The sequence below is a fragment of the Colossoma macropomum genome, unplaced genomic scaffold, assembly GCF_904425465.1.
Source record: "Colossoma macropomum unplaced genomic scaffold, Colossoma_macropomum, whole genome shotgun sequence".
Taxonomy (NCBI): domain Eukaryota; kingdom Metazoa; phylum Chordata; class Actinopteri; order Characiformes; family Serrasalmidae; genus Colossoma; species Colossoma macropomum.
The window spans coordinates 1,183,104-1,199,721 of record NW_023494805.1 but is presented as its reverse complement, the minus strand read 5'-3'; the positions used below and the strand labels follow the sequence as shown (position 1 = coordinate 1,199,721).

At 40.9% G+C, this 16,618-nt stretch overlaps 1 protein-coding gene and 1 pseudogene across 1 annotated transcript; both read right to left on the bottom strand.

The window, feature by feature from the left end:
- Positions 1 to 777: 777 nt before the first annotated feature.
- Positions 778 to 5,666, bottom strand: LOC118826367 (annotated as a pseudogene).
- Positions 5,667 to 8,598: 2,932 nt separating this feature from the next.
- LOC118826356 (zinc finger protein 239-like) lies at positions 8,599 to 14,588 on the bottom strand. Its single transcript, XM_036597309.1, has 2 exons — positions 14,524 to 14,588; positions 8,599 to 11,357 (listed from the first exon to the last, which is right to left on the bottom strand). Exon 2 carries the CDS (start codon positions 11,219 to 11,221, stop codon positions 10,328 to 10,330), a length of 894 nt encoding a protein of 297 aa, XP_036453202.1. The 5' UTR covers positions 11,222 to 11,357; positions 14,524 to 14,588; the 3' UTR covers positions 8,599 to 10,327.
- Positions 14,589 to 16,618: the final 2,030 nt, after the last annotated feature.

Here is a 16,618-nt window from a genome sequence, read left to right as displayed (position 1 = left end):
GAGAAGTCTGGCACATAAATTTATTCTAAGCCTGCTGAAATCTGGTCAAAAGCACATACAAGACCTCTACTAAATTCTACATTGCTTTTCTAAATTATTAAGTGCTTTTAGTGACTCACATGAAACACACCTAGAATCTAACTGTACTGTAGCATAATTTGTCTACTGTCCTGAAACGCAACATTATACAGTGGCGTCATGCAACACTGTGCTCCTTCTGTGGTGCTGTGTGCCATTCATCACTGTTTTGTTTTGCCTTAAATTACATTAAATATTTATTTCTATATTTTTTCTCTATTCTGGGGGTACAATGGGTCTGGAAGCTGGCATGGTCTGCGCTGCAACAGTAGTGTGGATAACGGCTAAATGCAGGCAGGTGCAGGCCTTTGTTGTCTATAGGCCTTTTTTCTTGTGGTCCAAGCATAGAGAAGTTTGGCAAATACATTTATTCTAAGACTGCTGAAGGATAACAATGTCATGGCCAACTGAACAACGCGGGTAAGCTGACACTGCAGCTTCAGAAACATCGGCCGTCAGACCTGCCAGACCCAAAGGTGAAGGGGTAATTAATGTCCAAATCTCCAAAGTGGAAAAATGTAAGTTTTCACTGAAGGTGGTTTATCAGCTTACACACCGAAAAAGATTCACCAGTAACAAAAGCTTATCTGACTGTGGTAGGTTGTATTTGAAGCTTATGACATATTCTGATCTCTGCCATCTTCAAAATATGTCTCACAGAAACATGATGCCAGATTTCAAAAGCATTTAATCAAATTTTGCCTCACTGGTGCTACATTTTTAAACAAATGATAAGGAATTGAAGACACAGAACTAAAACTTACAGCCATTAAGCCATAGTAATTAGTCATACGCATAACAATCACAAAATTATACAATCAGATAGGCATACTGTACCTTTGTTCTTATAATATTAATATTCGCCTTCATTAGAAGCTATTTAACTCTTAAAAATAAATGTTATATTATAAATCTTAACCTAAAACCAGTGACTTATCAACTGGCAACTGGTGTTTGCATAATAATCACACAGTCGTATAGGTATACAACATACAAGTCTGGACCTTTTTACTTACAATATTAACAACTGCCCTCTGATGAACATATGTCATATGTTTCTGCCTCCCTCTTAATGCATTTGTGTCTCTTTACAGAATTTGGATGTCTGAAGTTCTTCCCACAGTCTGAGCAGTAGTACGGTTTCTCTCCTGTGTGAATGCGCTGGTGTATTTGGAGATTGCGGTGTCGTTTAAAACTCTTCCCACACTCTGAACAGTAATATGGCTTCTCTCCCGTGTGCATCAGCTGGTGTTACTGGAGATGAGCCTGTTGACTAAAGCTCTTCCCACACTCTGAGCACTGATATGGCTTCTCTCCTGTGTGAATGCGCTGGTGTCGTATTAGGCTGTTCTGCTGGGTGAAACTCTTCCCACAGTCTGAGCAGTGAAAAGGTTTCTCTGCAGTGTGAATGCGCTGGTGTCGTATTAGGCTGTTCTGCTGGGTGAAACTCTTCCCACAGTCTAGGCAGTGATGCTGCTTCCCTACAGCGTGAATGCGCCGGTGTGTTTTAAGAGTACCTCTTTTTCTAAAACTCTTCCCACAGTCTGAGCAGTAATACGGTTTCTCCGCTGAGTCAGCACACTGGTGTCGGAGGTCACTGTTTTGATTTAAACTCTGTTCACACTCTGAGCAGGGGTGAGTTGTCCTCTTGTCTGTACTTTTCTCTGTCCGCCTGTCAGATGGATCAGTGTGGACAGGACCAGAGAGAGGATGGTCAGCACCGGATCTTGTTTTGGATGCCATTATCTCATGTTTAATGTCGTCACATTTCCACAGTGTGACGTATTGCTCTTGTTATCACCTCTTGATGTGTAAATAAATGTAAACTGTGTGGGAAGATGGGCACTAGGAGCAGGGAAAGACTTCCCTGACGTTTCTGGAATAGAGAAAGAAAAAAAAAGTTTATTTGCAACTTAAAGTGAAATGCAACAAAAACATGTTGTTGAGTTGAATTCATTTCATTTTATTTAATTAGACTTTTCCAATTTTTTTTCTTTATTCCCACCATAAGCCGAATACAAATTAGATTTGACCAGTTGCATTCACAGATTTGAGAGGCTCAAAATAGCCTAGGGTCTCAATGAGAGGAGTGAAAATATCAAAACGTGTAACATTTTCTACATTTAGCATGTCAGCTTTAACAAACAAAGAAACAGAATCAATATGACAATATGAAAGTCAAAGAAGCTTATGAAAAAACATTTTATGTATAAATGCAATGCAATCTATGAAAGGACCAAATGTAACAAGGGGCGTCAGTGAGACCGCAGAACACTGTCAATATGGTGTAGTTCAGGAGGAGAGACAGACTGAATGTAGGCATAAGAGTGCATGCATTGTCGGTGATAATACAGTAAGAGCAAGTAACTCTTAGCAAAGCAATCACCAAAATAAGTGAGGTAATCAAAAAGCAGCAAGCAACATTGAAACGATTAAGCACAGAACAAAACAAGGCAAATACAGACACAATGAGGTTTGGGGCCAGAACAAATATTGCACAGGAAAAAACTAGACAAAAAAAAAACATAAAGAAATCACACTGTACAGAATAAGGGGTGGGGAAGTCATCTATTAAATATAACAAAAAGCCTGGACAATCAAGACGTTGCTTTTGGGTGAAATGAACTTGGGAAATTCTGATGATGTCTGGCTGTCCCAGTAAGCATGTCTGTTTTCATAGTTTTGGAACACTGCAGGTTAAGTCAAAGTAAAGGCATATGCTACTGCATTTCTATACTCTTGCCCCTGGAAACAGGTGAGAGAAAAGATGAAAAAAATGATGAAAAGAATATGGGGCTGAAAAAATGAATGAAAAGGCAATAGAGTGGTGCTAGAACAGGGGTGTCAAACTCAGCAACTAAAGGGTCATTTTAAATAATCTCAATAAATCTGGTGGCCAGAGAAAAAAAAAGTTCATTAATGCATGGGCTCAATTTCTAAGCTAACATTAGGTGTTTATGTTGGTTGGACTGGAGCTGAAGTGCAGCTAGTGAGTTTGGTGATATGACTGGCGTGGAATTGCATGGAATTGTGTAGGACTGTGTAGAATTGAGGTGTAACCGCTGTCCCATAGACTGTTGTTGGGGTAGGAGAGTCAGAGTACATTATGTTGCAGTGCATGCTGGGGACTGCAGTACAGCGCATTGTGAAACAGGGTAATATTATTAGAAAATTAAAATACTTTTGCGGGCCGGATAGGATTGTGCGGCAGGCCTGATTTGGCCTGCGGGCCTTGTGTTTGACACATGGGTGCTAGAGTACGGCCAAAGGAAGTATTCATTGCTTACACTGATGACATTCTAGTGGTCAAGACTATAGCCAAGGCCAATGCCAAACTTAGTAAAGTACTAAAGGGCTGAAGAGACTTCAGCAGAAGTGCCTGAAACTGAATTAAAAATGTTTGCAAAGCCCAACCATCTAGGCGTTGGCTCTGTCATCAGGAGATCGTGGGTCTGATCCCTGGTGATGCTACAGCCGTTCATGGCCGGGAGTCCAAGAGAGCACAATTGGCCTCGCTCTCTGGGTGGGTAGGATGGCCCCCCGTCTCCCCCCATCACTCAGCGCAAGGCTAGTCAGCGCAGCATCTGTTAGTTGACATAACAGAAATGGTGGTAAGTGTTCTCCTCCGAGCGTGTTCAGCTGTCGAATGACTTTGCTTTAGTGGCAGTTTGAAAAGACGCGGTGGAGCTTCACAGGACTCGGAGGAAGCCTGTGCTGGCTTTTGCACTCCTAGCGCTGGTGGTATCAGTCCTAACTAAAGGGTGGAATTAAATATTGACTAATTTAGGAAGAAAACTGGGGAAAAAAATCGTTTGCAAAGGTCCAAGTTAACTTCCTTGGCCACATGATCAGTGCAGTGCATTTGACTCAAATATGATAAAAGCCATTATGCAAATGTCGAAGCCCAAAGACACTATGTAGGTAACGCAGTACTAACAGGGTTGATTAGGGACCTGAGAAGTTGAGGATGAATGGGCCTGGTTTAGCACACAACCAGAAGCTTTTGAGAAAGTAAATCAAGAACGAACCTCCTCTGCTGTTCTGGCACAGTACTGGCCAGACAGATGAGGGACTGGCAGGTGAATTTTCTTATGGATTCATGCGGTCCTATTTAGGCCCTTCAGGTTAGTGGAGACCCGTTTTTTTCATTTCACGCAGCATGAGATAGAAAAGGCCTGAAAATATAAGCAAACCTTGGACTGGCCTTTGTGATCAGACCACATCATAAACCTCATATAAGTCTTTTAAGTTAAAGATCACCAATCTCAATGTGTACTGCGCTCCTCCAACTACAGTGTGCAAGTTTCTGGCAAAAGTCTAATAACACCTGATGCTTTTTCAAGAGCTCTACTCGTTTGTTCTGACAGAGATGGAGCTGACACTCGAGAATGGCTTCAGAATTCATTTCAATCACATTTATCAACTTTTGCTGGCTCTGACACAAAACAGAAGTAAACAAGGCTCATGAAGTGGATTTTCCTCCAACACCCAGGATGGGACGGTAGAAAATCTGTGCCAGTGGTTCTCAAACAGGACAGAGAAAATGTGGAATGTGGAAACATGGACCTTTCAGTGGGCCTTGAGGATCGGTTTGAGAACAAATGGTCTATGCCCCCACAGATGAAAGACTTCTGACAACACAGTATCTTTGCAACAGGTCTGCTGATACAGGACAGGAGAATGATGATTCCAGCTAGTTTGCCGGAGGAAATTTTGGAAAAACTATCAAGGCCATCATGGAATCTCCAAGTTCTTACAGGCACCTTCAGCTTCACGTCCATGGCAGCAAAGTAGATGTGTTCCAGTGGACTAACGGGCATCGTTAAGTATAGTATACGGTCAATGGACAATGAGTACACCTACTCTGTACCAAATAAAGTGACTAGAAAGTGTAAACCCATGCATAAACAAAAGAGGTCACAGACAAAACTGAAAACACTACTCCATAATTGTAGAAATGTAGGGCCAGTTAACTGGTCAGTTCATGAGCCTGCCAGAGTAGTTAGAGACCAGCCTGTTCAAATTAAAGATGGCACTGTGAATCTGGGGCTGGTTGATACAACAACAGGGCATGTTCCGCACTGTGTGTTACTTTTTTCATTTTTAACCCACGTAGCCATTTTCACACCAAAAAAGGTTCTGCTACTGTGCGAAGTCAACAGAAGAACCATCTTTTGGTACTTTTTCAAAAAGGTTTTATGTAAAACCATATACAACACATTCTCTATCATTCTGAAGAACCATTTCACCATGCAGAGAAACATTTAAGCACAAAATGGTTCTATACAAAATTCATGGGTCTAAACAGAAACATTACCTTTACTAAAGAACCAAGAACCAAGAGTGTACTAGCAAAACAAGCACACAGGCACAGGAGCTAAGGGCTAACATTAGCCTATTCAGCAACAACTGGGCGAAGCTTGCTCCCATGTTTCATTACACATTCCTCGTCCTACAGTCCGAAGAGCGACCACCTCTACAGCGTCTCTGTGAGGGTCAATGAAACTCACAATAGAACCAATGTAACAGCGCTTACGGTCAACGGCGCAGCTCCTGCTTCTCTGCACCGCCAGGGAGGAAACTTCCCGCCCCTATGTCGACAAACCCCGCCTTCTCCGTTTTGAATGGCTAATTCATACGAGCAGTCCGCCGATTGGCCAGTATTGAAGTCGTTCACCGCACCGTAGCAACTACATCCAGAACGCGAGGTGGAGTTTGAGCCGCTCTTTCCATCAGTGTGGAAACAGAGCTCATGCTTTGCTCATCCATCACCAGAACCTCTTACAGTGATATGCTCGTGTTCTCCTGTTCTGTCCTGAGGGGGTTCAGTAGAAAGAAATCAGAAATCAGTGATCCTTCACTGGTACAGTGTTGAGATCTGCTTTATTTATTGGAGACAATCTTTTGAAAGACATGTTTGTCCTGTGAGACACTACGCTGGATTTTGGATGAGATTTTCCATCGAACCGGCCCAAAACTGTTTGATGTAATGTATGTTTATCTGTACCATCAGCGTCAGTTCACTGTGTTCCGTATTTTTAAGAAAAGAATATATGGGCATGCATTTTTATGTATTTGAAATACATTTCAAACACAGAACAGTGCATGCTGAAATATTATCCAAACACTAAAATGCATTTCAAAATATATTTCCACAGTAACCAAATATATTTTAAAATGCATTTATTTAAAAATGTATGGGGAAATATTACACCATACAAAAATGTATGTATGTAAATGTGTTTATCGAACCCATCTGAAAATGTATGAAAATATCCAAAATCCTGTCTGATGCTCTTCACTGTCTGATACCTTTAGAAATGAATTTGTATTCCAGTATCTTCATTTTAAATATGATCAAATGATCCTTTAACAGGACAGAAACGAGTGTTGTAGGTATTGATACTCCGTGAAAATGCATGATCTGATATCTTGTTTATTTGAAGTACATTGTGTGTGAGAGTCTGACTGCAGATGTACATGGTTAATGTAAAGTACAGTGCAGAGCACAGAAGTGCATTTAGTTACATCTGTAACCTTTATTACACACAACTGAACACAAAATAACAAATACTAATGAATGCATTTAATTTCAAGTGGAATTCCAAGTGCTTCAGTAGTGTTTATTTAAATGCTCCACAAAACATGGGTCTTCAGACAGCATTTGAACTCTGCTGTTTGGACAGTCAGTGGAAGTTTGTTCCACCACCTGGACTCCAGGACAGAGAAGAATAGTCTTGATGCTTGTATTCCACCAGGGTTGTGGTGGAGTTTGACAGGCTATACAATTGAGGACAAAAAGCTAGTGGTCATCAACCCTCCTCTTCGAGATCTACTTGAAGAGTTCAGTTATAGCCTGCATGTAACATGCTGCCCGCTGATGCATGTGATCCAGCCAATCAAGGTCTTCTGAAGAAGTTAATTAGCTGGAGCAGGTGTGGCAGACTGTGGTTGGAACTAGACTCTGCAGGAAGGCAGATCTCCAGGAGCAGGGTTGGAGACCACTGACTTAGGCTATAGATAACTCCTCACATTTTATGTTTCAATACACTTCCTCGGTCAAGTCAATCAGGGTATCTGCTTTTTTTTTTACATCAGAGGTAATTTTAAAACAGATTTATTTCAGCTTTAGTTCACTATATCTGATTTACAGTGGGTCAAATATTTACATATATCAAGTAGACTGTATCTTTAAACAGTCTGAAATATTACAGAAATTGATGTAATGACTTTTGGAAATTTGATTGGCCAACTGTCATCATTAAAAGTTAATCTTGGGGTTTTTTTGCCCTTAACACCAGGAGGGAAATCCAGGCAACTCAGGATGTCTGGACGTTTCTCAAGTAATAAACTGCAGCCTTAGAGATACTACTAATTTGAGACTCAAATCATAAACTGGAAACCAGTGTTACACCAAGACCTTTAACTGGAACATTTGGTTATAATGAAAAAACATCAAGGTCAAGGATAAAATCTCCATCTGGAACACTTCCCTTGTCTTTGTCTGCATTCCCTTCTTGTTTGCTTTCAATTTACATTTACGGCATTTAGCAGATGCTCTTATCCAGAGCGACTTACCAAAGTGCTTCATTGTCCACTCAGAGAATGTATCCTAATTAGTATGCACAGGTTATAAATAGGTCCAAACTACCCTTCAGCTCAAATACTGCCAGAAAACAAAAGCCAGTGCTGATGCCTGTAAAGAAAGACACAAAATACAGACCAAAGACATATCATAAGTGCAATACGATTTCAATAAATGCTAGATTAAGTGCTCATTTAATTGCTTCACCAAGAGACAGAAGACAGTGAGGGACTCTGCTGTTCGGACAGTCAGTGGAAGTTCGTTCCACTACCAAGACTCAAAAGGGGAACCCATCCTCTTCTGGTCGACACCGGATAGCAAACAGCGTTAGTAGAAAATATTAGAATACAAAACGGGGAAAAACAGGTGGAGCAATGGCAGCAGGAGGGTCCTATTCTAAGATGCTTTGATTGCAGCCCAGCTTTCTTGCTGAAGGTTGATGCCTCAGGAGAGGGTCTGGGGGCAGTTTTAGCTCAAGTCCAATGCTGAGCCAGTCACAGCATTAGGGAGCAGAAGCCCAGCTGAAAAATGATCTAACCTGCCCACATACAAGACTTCCTATGACAGAAATCCAACGTTAAGTCTTATTCACTCCATGTTTACTTATGTGGATCTGTACATTTCCCACACTACTTCTAGAATGGTATATTTGATAACAAAGAAATTATTAATAAACATGTTACAATTGCTCATAATTATTACTGTGATCAATACCTTTGGCGATACTGATAGTCATAACAAGGAGCAGCTCTGTGGAGCTCTACTGCCATCTTCTGGAGACAAAACAAGGCTGCTATTGATTAAGAAGCAGTCTTCTACTGAATGCTCAGCCATCATAACTCTGTGCTTGCACATATTATATTACATATAATGACATGTATGTTGTAATATTATAATGATATCATTATGGAAAGAGGAAGAGACAGGAGATGTTCTAATGTTGAAGTAGGGAACCCAGTTTATTAATTTCTGCAGATGTCAATTATTACTGATGTTCTGGCAAAAACATATCTATTGTTAACAAAGCTACACTGATGTACACTTTAAGAGGCCAATACAAAAACAAAGTACAGCAAGTAATTCAAATTTACCGCAGCCTTTTATTTGTGGAAAAATTAACCATTCTTAAACGTTGGCCATTTGTTTAAAATTCTAACTGCTAGCAATTCAAAAACAATTTAAAGCCACTTAGCTTGAAAGCAAAATCTACTCAGATATTTAAATTCAACATAACATTCACTAAATTGCTGAATTGTCCATGTCCAATGTATTTGGCAGAAAAACTCCTTTGGGAGGAACAGACTCAAAAGAAAACGTTTAATATGAAAACAGAAAATAGGTCAAAGTATAACTTAGCAAATTTGCTAACAAATTGTCATCAGTGTCGCCTATATTCAAATTCAACTAAGCTAACTCTATTTGTCAATGAAGAATATTAAAAAAAATAAATAAATAAACATAATGACCATGTTAGATTGAGAGAGCATGAGCTTTCCTCATCTCCTTTTGTTGACACTACAGTCTCTTACAGTGGAGCCTTAAGATGACGAGATCTCAGGGTCACAATCCTTTGTGAAGCAGATTTAACAGTTAACAGTTGCCCATAGGCTATTTCCTCTGGACTCCTGTAGGCATTCTCCGAGGCCTATGATATGTTCTGATATCTGTGGACTATCTGGGAAACATTCCTCACGGGGACTCAATACCAGACTTCAATGGCTTTTCAATACATTTTGCCCCACCACTTTAGAGGTGTGCTGCCACCACTGGTACATGTTTAAACAAATCATAAGTAACTAAAAATACAAAACTAAAGCAGCCATTAAGGCACAAGTACAATCACATCTATGCATAGGAATCACAAAAACACAATCATATGGGCATCACACAACCAAACTTTTTTGTCTTGCATTATTCATGATTGGCCTTTATAAGACTCGTTTTAACTTGTAAAAGTTTAAAGTTTCATCATAAAGGTTAACCTTCAAAAAGTAATCAAGTGGCCAATAAACTGGCAAATAAGGCCTTGTTCAAACTGCTGGCCCAAATCAGACTTTTTGGCAAATCCAGATTGAGTTTTGATAGTCTGGACAACAAAAAACCATGACATCTGATTATTCCACATTTGGAGGTGTCTGAAATGCCAATCAGATTTTGTTACCGATGCGTCTGGATGCTCTGGCTGCTCAAAGCGTCTTTTGCATCACTTGAAACGTGAGTGTCAGCAACAATGTCAAAACCAGCTGACTGAAGTGCTGGGATTCAAGAAGAGCTCCAAAGATTCATGTTTATGCCAGAGAATTTCTACTCATACACGCTATAGAAGAGAACAACAGTTTGTGGACTGACGCGTCTTCTTGCACTTCCATACAAGCAAAAGGAACCTACCGGAACAAGTCAATTTGCCAACAAATATCTCGTAGCTACATAGTTACTGATGCCTACGTCATTACCACAGCAACCCATGCAGATAGGTTAGTGATGTCTGGACACAAATACGATCCGATCACTTGCACATAACAGTGTGGACAGTCATCTCAAAAGATCTGATTTAAGAAACAAATCCAATTTGCCTGCAGTCTGAACACAGACTTAGTATTTCCATAATGAACACACGATAATACAGGCATACAACTCAAAACTTTAGTCCTTTTTCCTACAGTATTAACAACTACTTTCTGACAAACATACGTCATATGTTTCTGTTTCCTTCTTAATACATTTGTGTGTCTTCAAAGTGCTTGAATGCCTGAAGCTTTTCTCGCACTCTGAGCAGTAGTACGGCTTCTCTCCTGTGTGAATGCGCTGGTGTAGTAGAAGATTACTGTGTCGATTAAAGCTCTTCCCGCACTCTGAGCAGTCATAGGGTTTCAGTCCGGTGTGAATGCGCTGGTGTATTTTGAGAGTACTCCGACTAGTGAAGCTCTTCCCGCACTCTGAGCACTGATATGGTTTCTCTCCTGTGTGAATGCGCTCATGTTTTCGGAGAGTGCTTCTGTCTCTGAAACTGTTTCCACAGTATGAACAGTAACAGGGTTTCTCTCCAGTGTGGATGCGCTGGTGTAGTTGGAGAATGTTCTGTTGAGTAAAACTCTTCCCGCATTCCGAGCAGTAATACGGTTTCTCTCCTGTGTGAATGCGCTGGTGTCGCTGTAGACTACAAAGCTGGGTGAAGCTCCTCCCACACTCTGAGCAGTGATACGGTTTCTCTGCAGTGTGAATGCGCTGGTGTATTCTGAGAGTACCTCTTTCTCTAAAACTCTTCCCACACTCTGAGCAGTGATACGGCTTCTCTCCCGTGTGAATGCGCTGGTGTGTTTTGAGATTACTCTCAATATTAAAGCTCTTTCCACAGTCTGAGCACCGATACAGGTTCTCTCCTGTGTGAATGCGCTGGTGTAGCTGGAGATAACTCTTTTGATTAAAGCTCTTACCACAGTCTGAGCAGTGGTGAGTTTTCCTCTTGAGTGTATTACTCTGGATTTGTCCGTCAGGTGTGACCGTATGGGCCGAACCAGATGATGTTTGCTGAGTACTGGACGTTTTTTTTGGTGCCATTATCTCATCTGTAATGTCTCCGGAAGTGTTGCTCTTGTTGGCATTCCCTGAAGATTTCTTTGGAGATAAATGCAAACTGGCCAGGAAGATGGAAACTATGAGCAGGAAATGACTTGAACCAGGACGTCATTCATTTCTGGAAAGGAAAAAGGACAAGAAAAAAACTAAAGTCAAAGTGAAATGCAGCACAAGTAACAGATTTATTGGAAGAGTTCTAAGAGTTTTATGATTTTTATTCTATGTATTTCAAATTTTCATTTTGGGCCAGTAACAGGGCTCAGCCTGAGCAATAGATCTCAGATGGTCAAGGCATGAGAAGATGACACTGGAATCGCTAGATATGGCAAATAGTTCAAACTGGTCGATCAGCATTCCTAGAAAGAAACTCAACAGTAAAGCATGACAAGTTCAGCTCTTTGATTTTTACAGTTCTGTCTTAATTGTAGCACAGGGTTCAGTGTCCAACTGTACAACTAAGGATTGGTGGAAATCTGAGAGAAGCCAAATGAAAAGCAGGGATCACCGTTAAGGAGCGGGTTAGAGTTGGCATGTTCTACAGAAAGACCTTCAAGAAATCTCAAATTATTCCAGCTGAGCAGCACAAAAACATCTCCTCCTCTGACAGTTGTGGGAAGGAATATCAGAGCAATATGAGGATCTTAAAAGAGGTCAGCAATGAGGCAAATTCACCAAAGCCCATTATAACCTTGGTGGACTTGAGATCAGCTGAGGCCCTCCTGAGAACTGGATGCACGTATACCTTTGTGCAGAAGATCAAAAACCCTCAAGAAAAGCTACAACCATGTCTCAACTCTTTGTTTAGATTAGTAAATGGACATGTTAACTCTTTTGGAGTATGTAAAATGCATATAATGAAAAACCTGAAAGCCAACAGATTTTATCTTCTCAGCCGTTGTAGTGGATTTTTTCGAACATTATCAGGAATCATCCTAAATTTCAAAAAAGCACAGTATGTTCTATCAAAAGGCACACAGTACTGTTATTATCCTTTTGACCAACAGAATTCACTAGAGTTCTTACTCTACCCAGCACTATCTAACTACTCCAGTTTCCTTGTCCCTGCAGCATGGTTACAAAATTCCGAGGTAGTGGAGAGACTAGAACATCATCCTCAGCACAAGTGGCCGTCAGTATGCGTCAGCACTTACTCGTTTTTCCACTGGGCAGTGCGGCATGGCACAGTTTGATTACTAATTCTAATCCAGAACTCTTGGTCCATTGGTCGAGTTCCTGAGCCCATTTCCCATTGCACAAAAGAGCTGTGAAAGATAGGGTTCTCTGTAGGTTGTGTGGTGGTCATATAGTTTCCCTCGCAAAGCTGGTGTTACCAGTAAACACAAACAGCACCAACAACGAAGGAGCTTTAAGCTGCGATTTATCTTGTACTCAGCATTTGGTTTCATGTATAGATCCTCAGGCAGGTGATTCTAGTGATTCGTGATGATTCTGTGACAGCTTCACTCAATGAACTGCACCATTTCTAGCTCCACTCAATATTCTGGCTTGGCATGCTTGGTCGCTGGAAAGAAGAGTAATCAAATACATCATACGTCCAATAGTGTCCAAAAACTTGGTGTCGTCTCGTCTCTAAAGTTGATGAATACTTTTCCAGTACTGAAAAAAGATCATTAGAACAATTGGGATTAAAAACTGATGGTTTTGCTTCTAGTGGGAATTGGCTTAATGGTGAACACTAGTTTCCTGTAGAACACCTTTATATCCCATTAGGAAACCATCAAATGTATCAGTCCTAGAGCACTTGTTAAACTATTAGAGCCATTAACACTGATATCAAACACAGAAATATCATTAGTGATTAATGGACACCACCAGGAAACAAGAATCCCTTCATGGCTTCTATGGTTTTTACAGCAGAGATGCATCTTTGAATTTCTTGAAGAAAAGAGCAGAGTTTCAGAACATCTTTGAGAACTTGAGGGAGGCGCTTTCTATTAAGCCTTGCTGTTTTCAGCCCTGATTTACACTAACATTTCAAGGCTGAAACATACCCTAATTATATTACTGGCTAAGTATTATCTACACCGATCAGGCATAACATTATGTCCTTGTTTCTACGCTCATTGTCCATTTTATCAGCTCCACTTACTATATAGGTGCACTTTGTAGTTCTACAGTTACAGACTGTAGTCCATCTGTTTCTCTGCATACTTTATTAGCCCCCTTTTACCCTATTCTCCAGTGGTCAGGACCCCCATGGACCCTCACAGAGCAGGTACTATTTGGGTGGTGGATCATTCTCAGCACTGCAGTAACACTGACGTGGTGGTGGTGTGTTAGTGTGTGCTGCGCTGGTCTGAGTGGATCAGACACAACAGTGCTGCTGGAGTTTTCAAACACCTCAGTGTCACTGCTGGACTGAGAATAGTCCACCAATCAAAAATGTGTGGGCAGTGTCCTGTGACCACTGATGAAGGACTAGAGAATGACCAACACAAACTGTGCAGCAGCAGATGAGCTATTGTCTCTAATGTTACATCTGCAAGGTGGTCCGACAGGGTAGGAGTGTCTAATAGAATGGACAGTGAGTGGACACAGTGTTTAAAAACTCCAGCAGCACTGCTGTGTCTGATCCACTCATACCAGCACAACACACTAACACACCACCAGCACATTAGATCGGTGTATGCATGGGTAAGGTGGGATATGATAAATATTTTATGAAAGATGTGGAGAGCTGTATATCTATGTCCTGCAATAAAAAGGCTGTGAATCATGGAACTTATTCTCAGAGTCCGGTATTTTGGAATAAAGCTCATATCTATCTACATATTTGCTGTTTGTTTCTTTTACATTGTAACTCCAATAGCGCTCTTCAGTGTATGGTTATGTTTTGGTCTTTGCTTGTAGCTCCATGATTAATTTGCATGATCAGATGGTTCTTTGCATGGTGAAATGGTTCGTCAGATAGCTGGAGAATGTGTTGTATATGGTTCTATATAGACCTTTTTGAAAATGGTTCTAAATAGCACCAAAAAGAGTTCTGCTATTTTCCCAAGCTTGGCATCGTAAGAATAACATAAACCCTTTTGGTTCTATATAGAAAAAATTCTAACACATTTTCCATCCAGCTGAAGAACCACTTCACCATGCAAAGAACCCTTTACGCATACAAGCAGCCAAACCAACCAGCCAATCACACTGAGACTGAAGCACGGCGGCTCCAGGCTGACTGACGTCCTGCTTCTCTCAGGAGGAGAACATCTCCAGTCGGTTCTGTCGGTGTAAACAGTGTAAACAGGGTAGAAACAGGGTCTCCTTACTTTCAGCGGTGCAGCTCCTCTTTCTTTCACCCCACCAACCCACAGGAGCAGTTCTTCTTCTCCGCTTTGGTGGGACTGGAGAACCACAGCGCCACCTCCTGGCCTGCAGGCGTCATGTTTTTGTTCCAGCCCGGGGCACGTTCACTCAGAACAGGTTTATGGGTCACTCTCGAAATGTTGTGCAGCGTTTCGCCCCGGTTTACGGTTTGAACGACATGTTTCGTCGAAACGGGCTTTGAGGTGCGTTTTTTCTTGTTTGGTGGGCGTGTCAGAGGTGTTAGCCAATCAGCAGAGACGTGTATGTGGGTCATTCTACAGAAACGTCCACTTTTCTATCTGTCCATAGGAGTCACTGGTGTTCCTGATCTTCATTGGTGTTCCACATAATAAAGGAACACCAGAGACATTTTAATGAACAATACATTTTACAGAGTGGCTGCTACAGAGCATCAAACCACATGTTGTCAATCATGGAATATCCACTAAAATATGGAATTTAATCCATTTGGATTCTATTTGTTCACAATTACCTCAGAATAAAGTCGGTCACACCACTGACTTCAGCTAAAAGCTTCATATGAAATCATGAGCTAAATGAGAAAATCTCTGATAACTGAAAGACACAGTGGACTCACCATGAGCTTTTCTTCATAGATCCTCAGAAAACAGGTAAAAGGAAGTCAAGTGATGTCAGATAGATAGATAGATAGATAGATAGATAGATAGATAGATACTTTATTGATCCCAAAGGAAATTTAGCAGCCAGTATCAGTCACACAACACAGCACAGTTATAATAACAAGGCTGAAACAATATAAAAGGAAGAATAAATATAAGAAAAGGTCCTATCTACAGTCATATATACAAATAGAAATATACAACAATCTGCAATAAGATCTGTAACCTGAGATGAAAAAGGCAGTGCAGTAACAGCATATAATGACAATACTGAATAAATATGTGCAGATATTGATACTGAAATAAAGTGTCCAGGTGCGGAGTGTCCAGATGTGCAAGATACACGATAGGGGCAACAGAAAGTGCAATTGTACAGTAAGGTGTTCATATGTGCAGATGGATAAAATGAACCTATGATTTAACATGAGATTCAGATTCAGTCCTCATCTCTCCTCTTCCCTCTTCTCTCTTCTCTTCTGGCCCCACTGGGAAGAGCTGAAGAGCCTGATGGCTCTGGGGACAAAGGATCTCCTGAGTCTGTCGGTTGAGCAGCTCTCTGACAGCAGCCTGCCACTAAACATGCTCCTCCCTGTCCATGATGATGGTGTGCAGCAGGTGGCCACCATCCTCCATAATGGAGAGCAGTTTGTGTAATGTCCTTCTCTCGGTCACCTTAACTACAGTCCAGTTCCACACCGACCACTGACCCCGCTCAGCCTGACCAGCTTGTCCAATCGCATCTCGTCTCTCTTTTTCATGCTTCCTCCCCAGCACACCGCAGCATAAAAAAGACAGCTGGCAACCACAGATCGAACATCTGCAGGAGCTTCCTACAGATGTTGAAGGACCCCAGCCTCTTCAGGAAGTAGAGCCAGCTTTGCCCCTTCCTGTACAGGATGTCTGTGTTGGCTGACCAGTCCAAACTATCATCCAGTTGCAGTCCGAGATACCTGTAGTTTATAACCCTCTCCACTTCAACCCCCTCAGTAGAGACTGGCTGTGATTTTTATTTCAAAATAAGAGTTTTTTGTTACACAGTAACACCAGTGACATGATTCCTGGGTAAACAACTTTCATTATATATTTTATAATATTTATTTGTCATTTGTTTTCCTTATGTCACTTAATATTTTAAATTATTATTATTATTATTATTATTATTATTATTAAAATTGCAGAAAAACATGTTTTTTACCTCAAAATATGGCCTCAAACTTTACACATGACTGTGGGGACGAGATCTTCTGTGGTGCTTGGAATTCTAGATAATTGATTTAAAAACCAATATTGCTAAATTGAGGCTCAAGAAGGTGTAATTGCTAAAATAACTTTTTGTTTTATTTAAAAATGTAAATAAATTGTAACCCTAACATTTTTAAGTGTCTGTATCTGTAAACGATAGAGACACCAAAATGGA

Excerpts from the sequence above, each read along its gene's own strand:
- LOC118826356 (XM_036597309.1), bottom strand. The coding sequence starts at position 11,221 with ATGGCACCAAAAAAAACGTCCAGTACTCAGCAAACATCATCTGGTTCG.